The sequence below is a fragment of the Malus sylvestris genome, chromosome 16, assembly GCF_916048215.2.
Source record: "Malus sylvestris chromosome 16, drMalSylv7.2, whole genome shotgun sequence".
In the NCBI taxonomy this organism is placed as follows: Eukaryota; Viridiplantae; Streptophyta; class Magnoliopsida; order Rosales; family Rosaceae; genus Malus; species Malus sylvestris.
The window spans coordinates 11,670,129-11,690,591 of record NC_062275.1 but is presented as its reverse complement, the minus strand read 5'-3'; the positions used below and the strand labels follow the sequence as shown (position 1 = coordinate 11,690,591).

Below are 20,463 nucleotides of genomic sequence, written 5' to 3'. Positions count from 1 at the left end.
TTCAAAAACTCCAGTTCGGAATCTCCGAGAAGGTACGGTTTTGCATACTCAACTCCTTCCTTTGTTTCTGTCAAGTCCGCCGCGTCGGTCAACGCCGTCAGATCGCCGTTGAATTTAATCAACTGAGGGAGAGGTTGAGTGCTGTTGAATCCGAGAGAGGCAAATACGGTTTTAATTCGTTGAATAAGTTGAACAACGTTGGAGAGATTGAACAAATTGAACAACCTGCGAGATTGGGAACTACTTCTTTGATTGAGGAATCTGCCATTTATGGCCGAGACGAAGATAAGAAGGTTTTGATGAGCAGGTTAGTGTCTGAGAGCAGTGAAGACGGTATAAGGCGCAATGTCGATGTCATTCCTGTTGTGGGGATGAGTGGGATGGAAAGACCACTCTTGCTCAATTGGTGTATAACGACGACAGGGTCAGAACCCATTTTGATTTGCGAATTTGGGTGTGCGCTTCCGAACCCCTTTCTCCGCCACCGTCTCCGCTCAGCTCCGCTTGGGATCTCCTTAATCTGTTCGATGCCTACGAGAGGAAGATTTACCTAGCACCACTTCATTCTTGCACTAATTTGGATCCTGAAGAAGCTGCAAATTGCATCTGTTGTTGAAACTCACTCTCCTGGGGATTGATCTGTTGGTTAGACATCTACTACTTCATATACACCCTGGGAGAGCTAGTTTGTTGGAAGCGACTGGAAGATAAGATAGCTTCTGTAGCTGAAGCACCTGGAAATGTTGAGACCTTGGAGGTTGGGTGAGCTGCGACACCACGTCCGACAGCTCACAGGAGCTCAAGTTTGGCGACACGGTCTTTGACTCCACCATGAACAGCAACGGCTTGGCGAGTCCCTTCATGGAGGTGGATTTCGAGGGTCTTGTGGCAACGCTTGGTGGTCTGGTAGGAAGCCCAGGTTGCAAATATGATCCCTTCCTTTGCGACGGCAGGCAGTACAGCGGCTGTGCAATGGCGGCGGTGCAAGGTAGCAAGAATGCAGTGGCGGATCAACGGCGGAGAACTTCAATAATTGCCGTCAAACGACTAGCCGGTCATGAAGCCTGCAGCATCTCCATCGTCTTCATCCGCTCCCTGCAAATTCCTCTACCCACCACCCAAATTTATACAGAAAAAATATATTAAAAAAAAAAAAAAAAAGGGGGGGTGGTGGAGCAAAGCAAAGTGGTGTCACCACGTGAAAAAAAAGAGGGAGGTGCATCAGGCACCATGTGCAAAGGAAAAATAATAATAATAATAATAAAAAAAATAATATAATAATATATATACATATATAAATGGATGGTGCATCTGGCACCATGTGCCAGCCAAAAAAAAAAGAGTGATAATGGTAGTGCAGAAGCAGAAAAAAAAAAAAAAAAAAGAAGTTATATATAAAGAAGTGGATCCTTGGTGGCTAGCACCATGCAAAAAAAAAAGGGAAAAGGTTTTGGAATGGTGGATCAGTCCATGTGAAAAAATTAATATGTATGTATGTATGTGTGTGTGCATAATATATGTAGGTTTACAGCCAAAAAAAAAAAAAAAAAAAAGATTGCATTGAGAGAAATAAAGTCCATTTTATTTATTTTTCTAGAAATTTTGCATAAATTTGCATTATACATACCTTAAAAAAAAAATCAAATCAAATCAAATTTACAAGAGGGGATTTTCAAGGACGATCAGGTGCCGCCTCACCACTCGGCGGAACTCCAGGAAGAAAAGGAGCCAAAGGTTGATCATTCGGAGCTTCACTATGCGGTACAGCCCCAGAAGACGAAGGCAAATGTTGTTGGAACAAGCCCACAAACCTCCGATGATAAAGTAAAATCTGACCATCAGATTCCTGCATCTGGTCAATTTTCCTCTTCATGTTTGTGGCATAGTTGTGTGCGAGCTTGTGCAACTGTTTATTCTCATGCTTAAGCCCCCTAATCTCCTGTTTGAGACTCATCACTTCAGCCGCCAACGATTCAACTTGACGGGTTCGAGCAAATAGGCGTTGGGCCATGTTGGACACAGAACCCGCACACTGCACACTAAGAGCCAGAGACTCCTTAACAGCCAACTCATCAGACCGCCTCGAAGGTAGTCTGTTATCTTTGGGAGTGACAAGGTTCCGGGCCACCACCGCAGCGGTCATATCATTCTTCATCACCGAGTCCCCAACGGTAAGAGAACCAGTAGGGGATATGAAAGATGGGCGCCATATGTTGTCTGGAGAAGGCGGGACTGCCTCTTCACCAAGATTCAAGTCAAAACGACGGTCAGATGGTCCAGACATTTTCAAAGTGTTGAAGAAAGAAGAGATCGGACAAATCAAGATCTTAGAAATGCAAGAAGGGAGTTTTCACAAGAGAAAATTCAAGTGTGCTTTGAAACGAACTGCGTGCCTCTATAAAAAATTAGCACTCGACGGGATTTCAGAGATCAAAGAGGCGAGCTCAGAATTCGACAAGGCCATTCAAAAATCGAAGAGGCAAGCTCAGAAATCGGAGAAGCATCTTGCTTTTCCAGACGCGTCGGCACCCGTAAACTCAGCTTTGCGAAAATCACGGGCAATTTGTCGAAGCGTCGATCCCAGATATCGAAGAGGCGCCAGTCTTTTTCAGCCACGTCAGCACCCATCACACGCAAACTCAGCTTTGCGGAAATCACGGGTAATTTGTCGAAGCGCCGATCCCAGTTATCGAAGAGGCGCCAGTCTTTTTCAGCCGCGTCAACACCTGTCACATGCACACTCAGCTTGGCGAAAATTACGGACAATTTGTAGAAGATTTCTGATAAAGAAGAAAGCACGTGAAGCCATATAGATCAATCACGCATTGGTTGCCGACACGAGTGAAAGAATAGTACCTCTACAGGTATCAAAGAACTTCCTATAATTGTCTACCTTCGCCTTCCATAGCAAGGCAGACATACATAACATTTCTTCATCTCCGAGAATGCCTTCCCAACAAAGCCTCTCGAGTCACCCAGTGTTCCTTATTCCTTGGGGTATCTCTGCAAGCCAATGACTCCAAAGCAAAAGTATCTCATATCACCAGGATAGAAAGCAAGAGTATCTCATATCATGCGTTCTCCCTGTCCTTTCCTTTGTCCTTGTTCTTACCTACAAAGACAAGGATAAAGAAAACAATATGCCGGAACTTCCACTCAAACTTGGTTAAGGAACCGACTGCTTGGAACCCTTCCCTGATTGCCTACCTAGCACTGCTCTCGAGTACTCGTTTCCCACTGCTGCTGTACTTCCAAAGAAGCTGCCACATCTGCCTGGAGAACAAATAAGGCAAGTGAAAATGATACCTTGCAGCATGTGGAGACAAGGTGCAGAAGGAACAAGCAGAGAAGAATGCAGTCTGCACAGTCAACTCAGCAGAAGAAGTCCAAGCTGAAGAACTCGAGAGGCTGCCATATCTGCCTGAAGAAACAAGCAGAGAAGAATGCAGCATGCACAGTTAACTCGGCAGAAAGAGTCTGAGATGAAGAACTCGTTTTGACCCTCAAATTCTTGGGTCGACTTACTAGGCGGGCTGCACGTGCCGATTCACCACCCTTGAATCAAATCCTTAAAGACCAAGTCACCAACTGGAAGAAGAGCCCATCAATCTTGAAGATCACACCGTTGACCAAACTGCTCAGGTGTGAATTAGAAAGATTGAACAAAGCAACAAGTCGTCACCTTCACCTCGTGCCTGCTTGCCATGTGTTCGAGTCAACCTTCAAGAATCAAGCCTCGACGGCCCTTGAAGAAGTTTCCAACCAAATTCAAGATCAAGCCTCGACGGCCATCGAGGAAATCACAAGTCCGATTCAAGATCAAGTGTCTACCACCCTTGAATCAAAACCTAGTTCAAGAATAAGCTGTGGAAAATCAACAATTGGAGGAATCCAAAAAATCCTCCAACCCAGTTCAAGATCAAAGCTGTGGAAAGTCAACAAGCGCAACAAAATACGTGCCGATTCACCCACTACTAAAGCCAAAGATCATCTACCACATGAAGCTCCTTGTGGTCCAATTTCAACCTTCAAGATCAAGCCTCGACGGCCCTTGAAGAAATTTCAAACAAAGTTCAAGATCAAGCCTCAACGGCCCTTGAAGAAATCTCAAGCCCAATTCAAGATCAAGCCTCAACGGCCCTTGAAGAAATCTCCAGCCCAATTCAAGATCAAGCCTCGACGGCCCTTGGATCGACGTCTACAGTAAGGGATTTCAAAACGCATCTCCTACACGCGACAAGCACATGTACACGACGCGACTTGAAGTGGGGGCATTTGTAGACATCGAAATTTCTGTAAATAAATGTTGACCGATAAATCAAAGTTTCAACGCTCATGTATTACTTAAATTTTACACGTAGCGTGTGACTCAACGAAAATTGAAATGAGTTGGAAAAGTCATCAAATAGGACACGTGTCAACACCTGGCAGAAACGACTTATTTCATCTGGAATATTATATTCAAAATTAGGCCTTGGAAATTTCTATAAATACAAGCCCATTTCATTCATTTAAGGGAACCAATTCATATTACACCTTGAAGCTCTGAAGCTCTGAAACTCCGAAGCTCTCAAGCATCCAGGTTCCCGAAGAATCAAGAAATCTCTCTTCGTTCTTCGTTCATCGTTCATCCAAGATCAAGCCCCAACGGCCCTTTGGATCAACAATCATCCACCAATTCAAGATCAAGCCCCGACGGCCCTTGAAGAAAGCACCATCGTTCATCATCCGTTCATCCAAGATCAAGCCCCAACGGCCCTTTGGATCAACAACGTCGACAAATCCACACACATCCAACCGTTCTTCAAGATTAAGCCCAAAAGCCCTTGAAGATCTGTTCATCACTGTTTCTTAAAGATCAAGCCCAAAAGCCCTTGAAGATCCGCTCATCACCGTTATTCAAGATCAAGCCTCAAACGGCCCTTGAAGAAACATTCATCCTCAAGATCAAGCCCCAACGGCTCCTTGAAGATCCGCTCAAATCCACCTTCAAAGATCAAGCCCACGGCCCTTTGAAGAAACTTCCAAACAGTTCATCCAAGATCAAGCCCCGACGGCCCTTGGATCAACGAAACATCCATAAATCAACACCTTACGGAGATCGAATAAGAGGATCAAAATAGAGAGAGATTGTAACCCAAAATCATCTAAATACAAATATTTGTTTGTGCACGTTGTTCTTGTCTCTTTCGTTTCAGGAAAATTTCGTGTTCACAATATTACTCTTAATAAAAAAGCATGTGTGTGTGTGTATATATATATAAGTCCCTTCCCTTAAAGGCTTCTTATATCAGGCCTTTAAGGGAAGGGATCCCTATTTTTCAAAAAAAATGAGGACACCCTCTTGACCATTAGATTTGACTTTAATGAAATTTTGTGGCTGAGATTAAATCACAGGCCATAAAATCTCAACCACAGGATTTCATTAAAGCCAAATCTAATGGTCAAGATGATGCCTTTTTTTTTCTGAAAAATGGGGATCCCTTCCCTTAAAAGCTTCCTATATATATATATATATGTATATATATGTATATATATATATATGTATAGATATATAACCCTACAGGCTGAAGGATTATTAAAAAAAAATACTTAAAAAAATCACATTTCTAATAGAAAGTGAATTCTCATTATTGAATTTTTCAAGTTGACGGGCGAGGACCCCACTCCAACAATACCAATATGGTGTTGGTTATAGTGGGGTAATTTTATTTAAACTCTTTCTTCTTTCCCTTACCGATGTGGGACTTTATCCGCCATGACAATCGACCTCTTGCCACTTAGACAAGGACTTAAAACTAATATATAAACACGTAACAAACTCTGCGTTTGTGTTAAACCAAAGACGTCCGCATCACCTATGCTTCCTGCTGTTGTTGAGTCCTAACGTGCCATTGCTACTGCTGTTGTCTAGTTCTGCAGGAATAAGGAGTCCTAGTCTTCATTGGAGTTTTTGTATCATGTTGAATTATAATTCTTGGATGACTTGTAGATATCTTAGTTCATATCCCGCACGGATTAGACTTGTGTTTATATTCTCTATAAATATTAACGTGCAATACTCGCTCTATTCATTGAGTTGAGTTTACAGATCATTCTATTTTTCTAGTTTAACATCATTCGGTTTGTAACCCGATCACGATCAACGTTCGCTGGTCAATTTTGTTGCCATGGGTAGCCTTAACTTGGATCAAGGTGGTAAGATACTTTCTGTGTCTCTAATTCTTTACGTGCGTTTCAAGCATTGTTTTGCTTTTCCAGAATTTTAGTGACTCAGATGCCTAATGCCTGCATATTTTGAAACTTTGTTGTGTTGCCCCTATTCGGTTACAGGGATTTCGAGATCATATTCAGTTTCACCCGCAACTCATTACACTTTAAAATTAGAGTCGTTTTCAATGCTAAAAGAACTTACAGGGGATCATAGATTTGAATCGGACGAGTTTGAAGCTGGAGGATACAAATGGTAGTACATATTCTTGTACATATCTGCTGATTAAACAAACCAAATTGCAAAACATTCATGTCTTGTATATTATTCTGTTACTTGTGTATATATGATTCTGTAACTTATGTATGTATGTTTTGGTCATAAAGGAAACTGGTGATCTTCCCATATGGAAACAAGAAGAAAAATGTGGAAGGCCACATCTCTATCTACTTGCAAATGGCTCGAACAGATTCACTTCAGCCTGACTGGGAAGTATATGTTGACTTCAGAGTGTGTTTGCTTGATCAGGAAAAAGGAACCTACGTGGTTTTTCAAGGTATATATGATGTGTGTGTTTTCTCTAAGTGATATCCACAAACTCCTTTTCTCCCTTTGAACACCCATTTTATTTTTTTTCTCTTTCTATTGAATAAATCAAATCAAAGAAGAATCAAGGGAGTGTGCGGAAATCATTTCCCGATATTATATACCCATCTATTTACACTTAATTTTCATGCATGCAGCAGATCATATAGACCAGTTATTATTTCATTATATTGAAAACACATTGCTTAATTTTTCTGATTTTTTTGGTGTTGCGGTACTTAGACGATAAGATAATGCAGAAGTGCCTTCATGGGGCGGCGCCTGATGTAGGTTTTGATAAACTTATCTCCCTTAAGGAACTTGCTGATGCCTCCAATGGATATGTCATTAACGACACCTGTGTGTTTGGAGTGGAGGTTTTTGTTCGTAAAGAAAGAAGAGCAGGCAACGGAAGGTCCATATCAATGACCAAGAATGCTGCGATGTACACGCATGTTTGGAAGATTGAGAACTTTTCAAAGTTAAAAGATGAATATTATTGCTCCAAACCATTCACCGCAGAAAACCAGAGATGGTAAACTACTGTCAACTTTCTTCTCTCCCTCACCAGGAACGAAAGGAGATCGATGCTTTCAGTTTCAATTATATGTTTAGATTGATATGTGAAACTTCATGCATCTTCTATAAAACCTGTATGTTATTTGGAGTTTTACTTTACACTAATTTGTTGGCTATTGCAGGAAGATAGATATATATCCCGAGGGAGATGGTGCTTCAAAGGGTACTCATCTTGCACTTAACTTAACATTGGCTGATGCAGAAAAGCTACATCCTCGCTCCCAAATCCTTACAAAGTTCACCTTTCGTATTGTAGATCAAATGCATCACATGCATCATTGTAGTTTTCCAGGTAAAGAGTGTCCCTATTACTACGTTTTATGTTATATGTAAAGTAACCACACACATGTATAGTCTCCTTTCGTGGAAGAATTTTTTTTTTTTTTAAACCTCGGCTGTACGAATGGAATTTTAAGAAAAGAAAAAGTTACACGTGACATAAATTATTAAAAAAAATGAAAAATACATGAAAAAAGAGTAATATAAACCTTACCTGAAAGAAAACCAAGAAAGCTTCGATGCACCCTTCTCAATTAATCAAACCTTGAAATAGAGTGCAGCAATTACTAAGAATTGTTTCTACTTGTAGGTACTACTTGGTTCAGCGCTTCACAAAAGAGTTGGGGTTGGCCGTCATTCATCACACTGGCCACTTTGAATGAGGCAGACAAGGGATTTTTATTGAACAATACTTGCATAGTCGAGGCAGACATCATCGTCATTGCAATTGCTAAAGCACTATAGTGAGCTTGATGTAAAACTAAAACTCGATCCGGGGATGTATTCATGCTATTAGTTTGATGGCATTGGTCGACAATGACTTGAAACCATTCATCATTCTTAATAAATGTGATTGGGAAAAAGAAAAAAAAAACATTTAATGCTATTATTTTGATGTCACTCACCCAAAGATTTCATCATTCTTAACAAATATGATTGAGAAGAAAAAAATTACATCTAATGTTTTTATTTTGATGTCATTTCTCAACAGTTACTTAAAGTTATCCATCATTTTGCATGTGGCCTAATATATTAGTGAATGTGTTTGGATTTCTACTTATGCGTCCCGGGTTCGAAACTCTTCTATCTCCTAAATAATTATAATAATTTCGTACCACTAGTACAAAAACATGTTTGCGCGACGAAAACTTGCGCAACGTAATTTTGCGCGACGAAGGTCGGCGTCGCGCAAACTTTTTGCGCCAAACCAAAAGAATTTACCGCTTTTTCCCAACTTTGCGCGACGCATGCCCACCTACGTTGCGCAAAGTCAACAACTTTTTTTCTTTTCATTTGATCAGTTTGGGAGGCAGAAACTGCATACCCAGTTGCAGCAGCTACCTCCATCGCCCATCTCTCTCTTCAAAACCGTCTACCACATCAGGTTTGAAGTTTGAATTGATATCAATTCTTTGTGTTTTTTCGATTGCAATCCTTCCCCTTTTCTCTTAAACATGATGTAAACTGAATTAATAATATGTAGATCCTTCATGTGATTCATTTACGAAATTGAAATTGCAAAATCAAAGGAGATAACTATCTTGCTCTTAAACATGATGTAAACTGAATTAATAATATGTATACTCTCCCAATAAATTAAGTTGGTTTTGTTTTAGTTGTAAGTTTGAAATAAACTACCAAGTAACTCACGAAAAGAAAACAAAAAGGAAATAAAAAGAATTTTGATATGCTTGTTAGATATAATTACAAAGCAATGCTAGGAAAACTAAATTTGTAGATAAAATTTGGTAAATTAAATGACATGAAAATTGATGATTGAATTATTACTTAACCATTGATAAACGTGCTCATTTCTATTGGTGACGCATCATTTAGTTTGTAAATTTTGTTTACAAATTTAGTCTCTTTGGCATTATTCATAATTATAACATGACAATATTCAAAATAAACTGGTGTAGCTAAGCTAGTAAGATGCGTTTATTGTTGAGAATGAATCTCACACATTGATGTGATGAGGGACCATGCATGAGTTTATAAGTAAGTTGTGCTACTCTCCATATAGCCAATTGGTTTTATGGTGCAACCCCAACTTTTTGCATAGTATCAGAGCAAGTTGTTTCATGTGTGAAATCAAACAACCACACGCGCTCCACCTCACCATGTTGTGTTGTCCACGTGTTAGACTTGAAAATTTGCCACACGTGAGGGGGAGTGTTGATAATGAATCCTACATTGATGGGAGGAGGGACCTTGCATAGGCTTATAAGTAAATTGGGCGACTTCCCATATAATCAAATTAGTTTTATGGTGAAACCCAACTTTTTTCGTTTACCATGAGGTTGGGGATTAAGGGCTGGTTTGGTATTGCTGTGCTTTGAAAAAAAGCTGCTGTGAGAATAAGCGACTGTGCTGTGAGAATAAGCGGCTGTGAAATAAATCAGCAGAGTGTTTGGTAAACTTTTTTGTAAAAGTGCTTTTGGAAAAAAAAAACAGTCTAATAGTAGGTCTTTTAATTAAAGAAGCACTGTAACTCCGTGTGCTTTGAAAAAAAGCCAGTTTTCCAAAGCTGCAAATAGCAGCTTCAGCTTTTTCCTTTGATTTCAGCTTATTCTCACAGCAGCTTCCAAAATAAGCCTTTTTTTTTTCAGTTTACCAAACACCTAAAACCCTCACAGCTTTTTTTCATGGGTGCTTTTTTTTTAAGCACCTCACTCCCAAACTAGGTCTAAAAGTCTCTTACGAGACATTATTTTCACTTTAATTTCACATGTGGGGCCCCACCTGTTGTGGTGGTGAAGTTCGGCGGTGGCTGTTGGCAGCATAATTTTCAACCAAGTCGTCGATGTCGATGGTATTTTCCGGCAATGAAATATTGGATATGTGTTGTGGGCCATAAATGTCAATATAGTCATAAATGACATTATTGCAGAGAAAGAGGTTAACCAAAATAGTTAGGGTTAATCTCAGTTTACTACCATAAAATTTCGTGGTTTTCAACATTTGGTGCATAAAGTTTTTTTCATTCCAGATTTATACTCAAGTCTTAATTTTGAGACAGTTTCGTACATTCATTAAGTTGACTGTTAAGTCAACCGTTAATTGATGATGTGGCGCTCATGTGGACAATGATTGGACGCCACGTGTTAATATGGGCCCACATAGATATTAAAAAATTAAAAAAATTAATAACTTTAAAAAAAATAAAAAATTAAAAAAAAAGGTTAAAAACCGGGGGTGTATTCAATTGAGAATGTGAGAGATTTTAATGGATTTATAAATCCATGGATTTTTATGGAGTTTAATTGATTTGTAGAGATTCCATATAAAATTTTGATTCAATTCCCTCGAAATCTCATAGGAAGAGGTGAGATTTGTGGATGCTTAAAATACACTACAAAATCTCTTCAATTCCCTCTAATTCCTCAACTTTATCAAATTCTTTAAAATCAATTTCTAATTGAATACACCTGGAATGTTATAAACTTCTTTAAAATCTTAATTGAATACACCTGGATTTTTAAGGATTTTAATAAACTATCTTAAAATTCTAATTGAATACACCTAGAATTTCAGAGAATCACTTAAAATCCTGATTGAATACCCTAGATTCATTAAAAGAATTAAAATTCCTTAAAATCCCAATTGAATACACCCCCTAAACCTAAATCTGAAATCCCCTTCATCCCTTTCCTCTTTCCCATTTCTTACTCACCATCGCCACCTTTCGTCCCAGTGCTTCCTCCGCTCTCTCCCTCCTTCCTTTCTCTCTCTAAAAATCTCCATCTCAATGAAGCACAGCCCTAAAATTAGTGGCTTCTGTCACTGTTCATCGTCTTCTCCGACGATTTTTCTATTTGCATTCCCGTCTCTCTCGCAAACCCTAGTGTTTTTGTTTGGTTCTTGTTCGGCAAGAGTGTCAGCAGCCCGACCCAATCGCGGCGCGCCACTAGGGCTGTCTCGTCCCCTTGGACTCAAATCGTTCGGGGCGAATCTGAGCCGAATGCGGCCGTTGCTTCGTCGCTATCGACGGCTGTGACTGAGCCAGCTGTCGCCGCCGCGGCGCGTCCGTCCCTTCCTTCCTCTTCTTCGGCTAATCAGACTCTCGAATTCGTCTTCTCCTCCACTGGTGGAGGAGTCGGTGGGTGAGGGCTCAGAGAACGGCAATGCGGGTAAGAGGCCAGCTTGGAACAAGCCTTCTAATGGGGCCGTCAAGGTTGGGTCTGTAATGGGAGCTGTGCCTTGGCCTGCCTTGTCTGAGTCAGCTCGGGCTTCTACCGAATCGTCTTCTGAATCTCCCAAAGGTGTATCAGAACCCTCATTGTTGTCTGTCTCCGTATCGCAGTTTTCTTTCTTGAATCTTTTTGCTATTGTTTGGTTGCTGAGAAAGTTGGGAACTGAATCAAACTATATGCAACACTTGGGTTTTTTTCTGATATACTAATTTTTCATTGAAATTTACCATAATCAAGAAATGCACCATTAGCTCTCTGCATTCGAATGGTGGTTTGCTGATAAATTTTGGGTAGATGCATAATCTTTTTAAATAAAAAGAAAACCTTTGAACAATGAGAAAAAGGACGAAGGGTGGCGATGGTCAGGAAGAAATAGGGGAGAGGAAAGGGATGAAGGGGATTTCAAATTTGAGTTTAGTTTTTTACTTTTTTTCAATATTTAATTCTTAAGTTTTTAATTTTTAATTTTTTTTAATATCTAGGAGGCGTCATGTCATTATTTACTAGGAAGTCATATCAACGGCTGACTTAACAGCTAACTTAACGGATGTACCAAACTGTTCCAAAATTAAGACTTGAAGTATAACTCGGATGAAAAAAACTTTATGCATCAAATGTTGAAAACCACGAAATTTCAGGGTACTAAACTGAGATTAACCCATGTAGTTAATATTCTTCCTTTATTTGTTGATTATTGCAGGAAGACATTATCCCAAGGGAAATAGTCATGCAAAGGGTACTCATCTTGCAGTTTACCTAAGATTGGTTGATGCAAAAAAACTACATTCTCGCTCCAAAATCTTTACAAAGTTTTCCTTGCGCTTCGCAGATCATCTGCATTCCAAGCATTGCTTTGGGAAAGGTACAGAGTGGCCCTTTTTATGTGTAATAAGTTATGTATAGTTTCTATATATTTTGCTTTTTATATTTCTATATCTACACTTCTCAATGGAACTGCAAAATTGGGAACAAACGATTTGATTTTCTTCTTGTGGCTACTCACAGGTTCAGCGCTTTTGGTCCAGATGGGGGGTTCCCAACATTCATCACAGTGGTCAGTTTTGATCAGGCAGACAAGGGGCTTTTGATGAACGGAAAAGGGTTCTCGCCGAATCCTTTTCCTGGGATCTTGGGAATCTGTGATCGTAAACGTTCATCGTACGTTGTGCGGTCAGAAATCATTTCAAAATTTAAAATTAAATATAAATAGTACCTAATGAAAACTGATCGTACAATATACGATGAACGGTCATGATCACAGGATCCCTATGAAAAGAATCCGGCGATGATCCTTTTCCTTGATGAACGATACTTGCATAGTGGATGCAGAGGTCACAGTCTTTGACACTACTAAAGCACTAAGCTTGCCGATATCTTTTGGTAAATAAATTCAAAAACAAAAGAAGATTAACCACCTACTATGCGAGTTTTGAGACTCGTTTTCAAACATGTTAGAAAATTACAATTTTTTCCTCGTTATTTTTTTTATTTTTTTTGAACAAATGATATTATCTACTAAATGGGAGCGGGTGAGTTTAGCCTCATAATGGGCTAGCAATAATGTTGTTCATTCGCCCTTGGCGAGAATTGAACCTAAGACCTCTCACTTACAAGTGAAGAGAAATATCACTAGACCAGTGTTCTAAAAATCGGCCTAGGAGGCCACCTAGGCCCTGGGCGGTGCATACCAGCCTTGATTTTGGGCATGGCGTTCTGAAAAATCGGTTGGAAGCTAGCCAGCTACCTAGGCGGAGGTAGGTGGCTAAGTGGTTTTATTTATTTATTCTAAATTAAAAATTAAATAAGTTAACTTAAGGTTCCTGTGTCCACGAGCTCATCCCCTGTTATCCAAGAACACTTATTATGATTATATGCTTAATGTGCTTTTAATTTGTAAGTTTGGTGGATACTTGTTGGATACATGTATTATCCAAGAACTCTCATTCTGATTATATGCTCAATGTGCTTTTAAATTGGAAGTATGTTGGATGCTTATTGCATACAGGTATTATCCAAGAACATTCATTTTGATTATATGCTTAATGTGCCTTTAAATTGTAAGCTTGATGGATACTTGTTGCCTTGTTGGATACATGTATTATCCAAGAACACTCACATAGATTATATGGTTAATGTGTTTTCAAATTGTAAGCTTGTTGGATACATGTACTTTATGTAATCTCTGCTTATTTACACAATATATAATAAATTTATCTAAATCAACCTAGGCGCTAGGCTCCAGCCCGTTATTCGACTAGCAGCTAGCTCTTTTTAGAACATTGCACTAGACCATAGTACTAAGTGGTGTACTTTTATTGTCTGTTTTAGAAAATCTAATAATGTTTCACCAAACTCTTTTCTCTTTATATATAGAGATTAATATAAATTTAAAGTCAAATAGATTTTTAGGAAATTTTCAATAATTTCATATAATGGCATATTATTTGAACTCCATTAAATTTGGTATTTACTGTGATACATTAGTTTATCAATGTGTGACAAAGACATATAATAGTAATAATTTTATTATTCATGTAAAAAAGGATCATGTTTGTAATTATGGATTGAATTTGTTAAAATTCAGTAATATTTACAAAACAAAGACAAAACTATCTACCAAAGTTAAGAGAAAATTACAAGAAACACGCATAGTTAAACGGTTTACAGCGCGCAACTTAAGATTAGTGAACCCTCTAATAAGTCCTATTAACAAATCGGCGTGATATTTTGAGAAGTTGAAGAATTAAGTGTAATTTGCAAAATATCTTCCTATTAAAACATAACTTTTTTTTTTCAAGTCATGAAACTTTGTCCTAATTTTATATGTGCTTCAATATCCTAGTGGATAGTGTATGTGGTCGTTCCTTGTTCGAAATTCTGGTTCTCCTAAATTATTATAATAGTTTGAATCAAAGTCTTTTTGTTTGATAATAATAAATCTAAAAAAAAAATAGTTGTTGCAGTTCTATTGGATTATGAATGATTGTGTAAATCCTAATGTATCTAGGAGTATCTTTTATATTCCTATTAGTAGTTTAATTCATATTAGAGATGTAATGCTATAAGGTTAAGGATTCTACCAATCCTAATACTATAAATAAGGGTACAAAGGGGTGAATCAACACACACCTCATAATTATATATCTTTCGTCTCTCTCTAATGCCGCCGGCCATTCTTCCTCTATGTCCTAAATACAGTTCAGTCAAATAGACCTACAACACGTTATCAGCATACTCTTGCCAGAAGCTAAGGAACTGAAGGATCGTGGAGGAAGCTTTCTTCTACAAATTCAAAGGCTTTCAATTGTTTTATGCCAATCAGGTTCTTTTATAATAAATTAAGATATTTGAAACAACTTTGAAGCATGAAAACCTTCTCCATGATGCATGAACCTCTTATATTTATATTTTCCTTTCAATTATATATATCTTGTCAATATATATACTTGTTCATGCAATACGCAATTATCCTATGTGAAATTTGTGAGTCAAAGCATTGAAATTAATTTAGAAGCAATTATGGTTTTAAACCCTAGAAATTCAAAAAAAAAAAAAATTGGGATATATGCGACACCGCTGCCGCACCACCGTGGCACCATCGTGGACCATCGCGCTGGCTTGCAGCCCAACCTCTTGGGGAACGATGTCGTTTTGACACCCTGGACCGAGCGACAGCCTTTTGGGCTTGTTGCCATTTGAACCCAACCAGGCTTCAGCCTGGGTTAACTAGCACACGGGCCTAAAGCCTAAGTCCACACCTAAGCCCACTCCAGCACAGCCCGTAGCTTTGCTGGGCTTTCCCTTACCCCGGCCTGCGTATACCACAGCCAGCCCAGTAGGTTATGCTTATCCCATGGCCCAAAACTAAGATTCGGCAGGGCCTGCCCCTGCACACCGTTTTGGCCTAAAATGCCAACAACCTTGCTGTTAGGCTTCCCTGTCTCTTGGCCCATGGTCTACAGCCATGTTTGGACTACTTTACAGCCACCCCGAGGCCCACATGCCTTTAAGGCTTCGCCCTACTCGTGGCACCCAAGCCTAAATGCTATTGGGCTATGGTTTTTCGAATCCAATGCTTCTTTTGGCATTCTATATGATTTTAACCTGAATGTTATTATTATGTTTTGCTTCTACTATTGACCTTGTATGGTCCAATCTATTGAATTAATTAAAGTGACCAGCAGTCTATTAATTTGACAATTAATCCAAAATTATTAACCTGAAGTTCACTTTTTGGCATTAATGATTCAATAAATTATTTCGTTTCTTTGAACCGTTGACTATCTTCCGTAGTCTCACTTGGGTTCCTGAAGCAATCCACAAATTCACTACACTTTATTGTATATTGTATTCTGTGTTATTGCAAGTACCCTTATATGAACTAAACGTTCATAACTAAATTGAACCTATAGTTTCGAATTTAGTGCCTTTGAAACTTGAAGTTTTCATTCAAAACTTACCACATGAAACCCGTAGCTTTCATGCTTAAATTAAACCAATACTTGTCCATAGAACCTGTATGTTCTACAATGTATGTCTATGGATTACCATATGACTAACCACATTTTGTTGTACCCTCTGTTTTAGGGATATGTCGAACTTGAACAAGCTCGATTTCACCGCTCTAGAAGTCTCTGGAAGAAACTACCTGAAGTGGGTTCAAGACGTGAAGCTCCATCTTACTACAAAGAGTCTCAGAGCTACGATTGAGGAACCAATCGACGATGAACCCGTCGATGAAGCTCAGAAAGCTACTGCTAGGATCTTCATTCGAAGACACGTCCATGATGCACTGCAGACCAAGTACATCGCAGAGGAGGATCCCCATACGCTCTGGCCGATCGCTTTGATCACTAGAAAGACATCTACTTGCCTGAAGCGAGGCACAACTGGCAACATTTACGCTTCCAAGATTTTAAGTCTTTGAATGAATACAACTCTGAAGTTTGTAGTATCTGATCACTGCTTAAGTTCTGTAAAGAAGACTTAACCGAACAAGATCTCCTGGAGAAAACCTATTTGATCTTCAATGCCACAAATATTGTCATGCAGCAACAATATAGGGCACAAAAGTTCACCAAATTTTTGGATTTAATATATGTTATCCTGAAGCGCTTGCAACTAATTCTAACAACCACAACCGACGGAAACCTCGTCATGGCTGTGGAAATAAGCGACAAGGCCCACCACTGGCCCAAGATTCACCGAACAGAGGCCCATCCAAGGGAGGAAACTTGACCCAGAAGCGCTAACCCCTTGCCTTTAAGGCCCCAAACTTCAACAACAAGGGAAAAGTTATCGTTTAATCGGATTTGACTGAACTGGACATGTGCTACCACTGTGGATTAAAGGATCATTGGTCAGGCGTATACCGAGCTACCCCCGAGGATATTGCCAAGTATCATTCCTGTCATCAGACTAACTTTATGCGTGTGGAACATCCCGAAGATGCTACTATAACTTTAGAGGTTTAAGATTTTCAGGAGGCATCCGCTCCTATGGAAGAATAAAGTTTTATATTTCTAAGACATGTTTTAGGGTGTTTTTAACCCCTAGTGGCCGAGCCCACTAGGAGTGGCCGAACCCCCCAAAATTTCGGTTTATGGTTTAATTTTTAGGAAAACTAATGAAAATGGCATGAAAACTTTGAGTTTTAATGATAAAGACAAAATAAAGGGTAAAGTGAATAGTACCAGGATTGACTTTTTAGTGTAAAAATGTGGTTTTTCGTTAAAGTGAACAGTACCGGGAGCTTTTCGTTAAAGTTCCCTTAATTTTTTAGACAATTTTTCTAAGTTTTTGGAATTATTTGTTTGGATTGGTTTGTTTTGAACTATGGATATTATTTCTCGAATTGATTAATTAAATGAATGAAATTATATTTATGCATGTGACTGATTCAATTAATTTATTTCTAGGTATGACTAGTGAGGAAGTTACTTGTCTGGTTGATAGTGCAACCACGCACACCATATTGTGTGAGAAACACTATTTTACTAACTTCGTACTTGAGAATGGCACATCTGACAATCCTCTCAGGCCCATCCTGTCACGCCCCGATCTTGACATACGTCTAAGATCGACATGTGACGTCAACTCAACCATGTTTATTTATCACGTCTCGTCTCTAAGACAAGTCCAAAATGCAATCAATGATTCAACCACGCAGTGACTTTCTTTTATTTCATGGCTGCATCTAACCTTTGCGTTAGACTGCCTACGTACTCTAAATAGGGATCAAGCTATTCGTATTTCACCATCTACTACATTCCGACTTTTATCACATTATATTCTAATAGAAAGGTATAACATCCCTCAATCAATTATTAGAACTTGACAAGCATGAAAGTACTAGATTCAGGGCTACATAACAAACCCACATGACAATTAAGATTTCCAATTCATCCATCATATAAATCACTATGTTTCAACATAATATCGCAATTCATAGTATGCAACATCTCAAAGAACAATCAATGAAGCACAATATTATTCTCTAACCACATTGGTCAATGAGTCCAATCATAATAATAACAACCATATCCAATATCATTCCACAATCACTCTAATTAATCAATTCCATGAATCAAAGATGCACGATATTAACATTTAGCTACGTTACTCAATCAATAAGATCACATATCAATTCACAAAATTTAATAAAGGAACTCTACATAATTCCCTACCTGGATTCCAAGTAATAACATGATAAATATAATTTATACACAATGTCTTTTGTGAGCAATTTCTATTCACTCGAATCTAGTGACGGACTAACCTTATGGGAATGAGCAAGAGTAAGGATTCTGGACCACTCAACGGAATCCAACTAAACTATGGTCGCCTATCGAAATGTACCAAGTACAAATAATCATCATCACCCCTAGAATGCGTATGGTCCCCCATTGCAGATAAACCAAGCAGAACCATAAGCATAGTTTAATCGTGCATGCAGTGATCACCCATCGCGGATATACCAAGCATGATCACTCCTGTAATACATATGGTGACCCATCGCTGAACCAAGCAGGACCACATCCTAACTCTAGGTACGGATATACCAAGCTTGATCACTCCTAGAATGCGTATGGTCCCCCATTGCAAATAAACCAAGCAGAACCATATGCATAGTCTAATAACATAGGCAGTGATCACTCATTGCGGATATACCAAGCATGATCACCCCTAACAGTCATTCATCGCAGATATACCAAGCAGGACTGTATCCTATAGCTCTAGGTAGTGATCACTCATCGTAGATCTACCAAGCATGATCACTCCTAGAATGCATATGGTCCCACATTGCGGATATACCAAGTAGAACCATACGCATAGTTTAATCGTGCAGGCAGTGATTACCCATCGCGGATATATCAAGCATGATCACTCATGTAATACGTATGGTCCTTTATCGCAGATATACCAAGCAAGACCATTTATGTACCATTGCTACATGGTGCAGTACATTTAACACACAACCAACCCCTACCTCAACCCCTATGATTTACAACCGTAAGAACTTATAGTATCGTCTTCTCACGACCATTAACTATTTTGTCATACCAGATATAAGTTTTAAATAATACTTCTAATAAGATTCTAGGCTCGCATTTCTATACTAGCAATTGTACATTTCATTCATGTCATCTAGAAGTTCAGTAAATATGTATAACACAATAAGGTGCCACTTGCATGTAAATCGAGATGCTCATCACCTGGGATAACTCGCTATGCTCCACTAGGTATCTAGTAATGCTACTTTTAGTGCTCAAGAACGTTTCAGAACATCTTGACCAAAGTCAATCCTAGTAATCCAATCAGGAAGATCCGTCCACCGGACTTTTGTTTTGTAAGTTCCTAAAGTTCTTAAATATTATGTACAAGAACATACTAATGTTTAGTGACGATTTAACGGTCGGATCATCGTTCTCTACAATGGTCAAGTGGTCTTCCTTAATGAAACCAGATTCAAATAACAAAATTTCACGAATTGAGTGTCAAATATGGAACTAGGCTATCAAATGTAGCCTAGAAGGATCAAATGGTTCCTCAGGCCACGCGTCGCCGCCTTGACTTGCCGGAAAATTCACCTAACTTAAAAAATACCAAATTTTATAGAATTGTAGAACACATCAAGGGGAACAACTTTCATACTTGGGCCGAAGTCCAATTTGGCCAAGAAATACCTGAAAATGCCCTCGACTCGTCATAAATCCTATAAAGGGTACACTTCGACTCGACAGAAAAACAACCTCCAACGCCTCAATCTCAGCTTGGGTTTTGTTCCTGGGGTTGAGAGAAGTTGTTTGATGGTGGTGATCAACGACATAACTCACAGAAACGGCGGATCACAGCTGTGGAGCTCCGAAGAAGACGAAGTTTGTTCGTCGTGAAAACACCACTAATAGCCATCAAGTTTGTGTGGAAATTAAAGAGGGAAGGTCAGTAAGGCCTGGTTTGGTACTAAGGTGATTCTGAAAAAAAAAACGGTATAAAAAAAAGCTGTTTTGTGTTTGGTAAACATTCAGCTTCAATTTTTTTTCACAGTTTTAGGTGAAAAAAAAGCCAAAAACAAGAAGCTGCAAAACCTAGCTTTGAAAAACCGGCTTTTTTTCACATATGTTTTACATAAAAGTTTACCAAACACTATAATACAGGTTTTTTTTTTCAAAAGCATTTTTACAAAAAAGTTTACCAAACACTCTACAACTTTATTTCACAGCCGCTTATTCTCACGGCACAGCAGAAACAACTTTTTTTCAAAACACAGCAATACCAAACCAGCCCTAAGTCTAGTAATGGTGGTGGGTGACTCCAACTTGCCGAAAAACTGATGGAAACGGCGATGGAAGAAGCCGTCAGAAACCGGGTCAAACCCGGGTCAAAAGGGTCTTT

General features: G+C 39.0%; 3 protein-coding genes across 5 annotated transcripts; 2 read left to right on the top strand and 1 right to left on the bottom strand.

Moving 5' to 3' along the window:
• Positions 1-1,637: 1,637 nt before the first annotated feature.
• Positions 1,638-2,883, bottom strand: LOC126606889 (uncharacterized). The gene is made up of 2 exons (XM_050274280.1): positions 2,857-2,883; positions 1,638-2,726 (listed from the first exon to the last, which is right to left on the bottom strand). The coding sequence occupies exon 2, from the start codon at positions 2,282-2,284 to the stop codon at positions 1,673-1,675; it is 612 nt and encodes a 203-aa protein (XP_050130237.1). The 5' UTR covers positions 2,285-2,726; positions 2,857-2,883; the 3' UTR covers positions 1,638-1,672.
• Positions 2,884-5,940: 3,057 nt separating this feature from the next.
• On the top strand, positions 5,941-8,261 carry LOC126606887 (uncharacterized). 2 transcript variants are annotated; one of them, XM_050274278.1, is made up of 6 exons: positions 5,941-6,195; positions 6,334-6,466; positions 6,598-6,767; positions 7,040-7,331; positions 7,498-7,667; positions 7,965-8,261. In XM_050274278.1, the coding sequence occupies exons 1-6, from the start codon at positions 6,171-6,173 to the stop codon at positions 8,117-8,119; spliced, it is 945 nt and encodes a 314-aa protein (XP_050130235.1). In that variant the 5' UTR covers positions 5,941-6,170; the 3' UTR covers positions 8,120-8,261. The 2 variants fall into 2 exon arrangements, with proteins under 2 accessions (XP_050130235.1, XP_050130234.1); XM_050274277.1 differs by having other exon boundaries at positions 5,941-6,198.
• Positions 8,262-10,596: 2,335 nt separating this feature from the next.
• LOC126606891 (uncharacterized) lies at positions 10,597-13,602 on the top strand. 2 transcript variants are annotated; one of them, XM_050274283.1, is made up of 4 exons: positions 10,597-11,637; positions 12,269-12,304; positions 12,398-12,430; positions 12,574-13,602. In XM_050274283.1, the coding sequence occupies exons 1-4, from the start codon at positions 11,562-11,564 to the stop codon at positions 12,654-12,656; spliced, it is 228 nt and encodes a 75-aa protein (XP_050130240.1). In that variant the 5' UTR covers positions 10,597-11,561; the 3' UTR covers positions 12,657-13,602. The 2 variants fall into 2 exon arrangements, with proteins under 2 accessions (XP_050130240.1, XP_050130239.1); XM_050274282.1 differs by having other exon boundaries at positions 10,606-11,637; positions 12,269-12,430.
• The last annotated feature ends 6,861 nt before the right edge of the window (positions 13,603-20,463 follow it).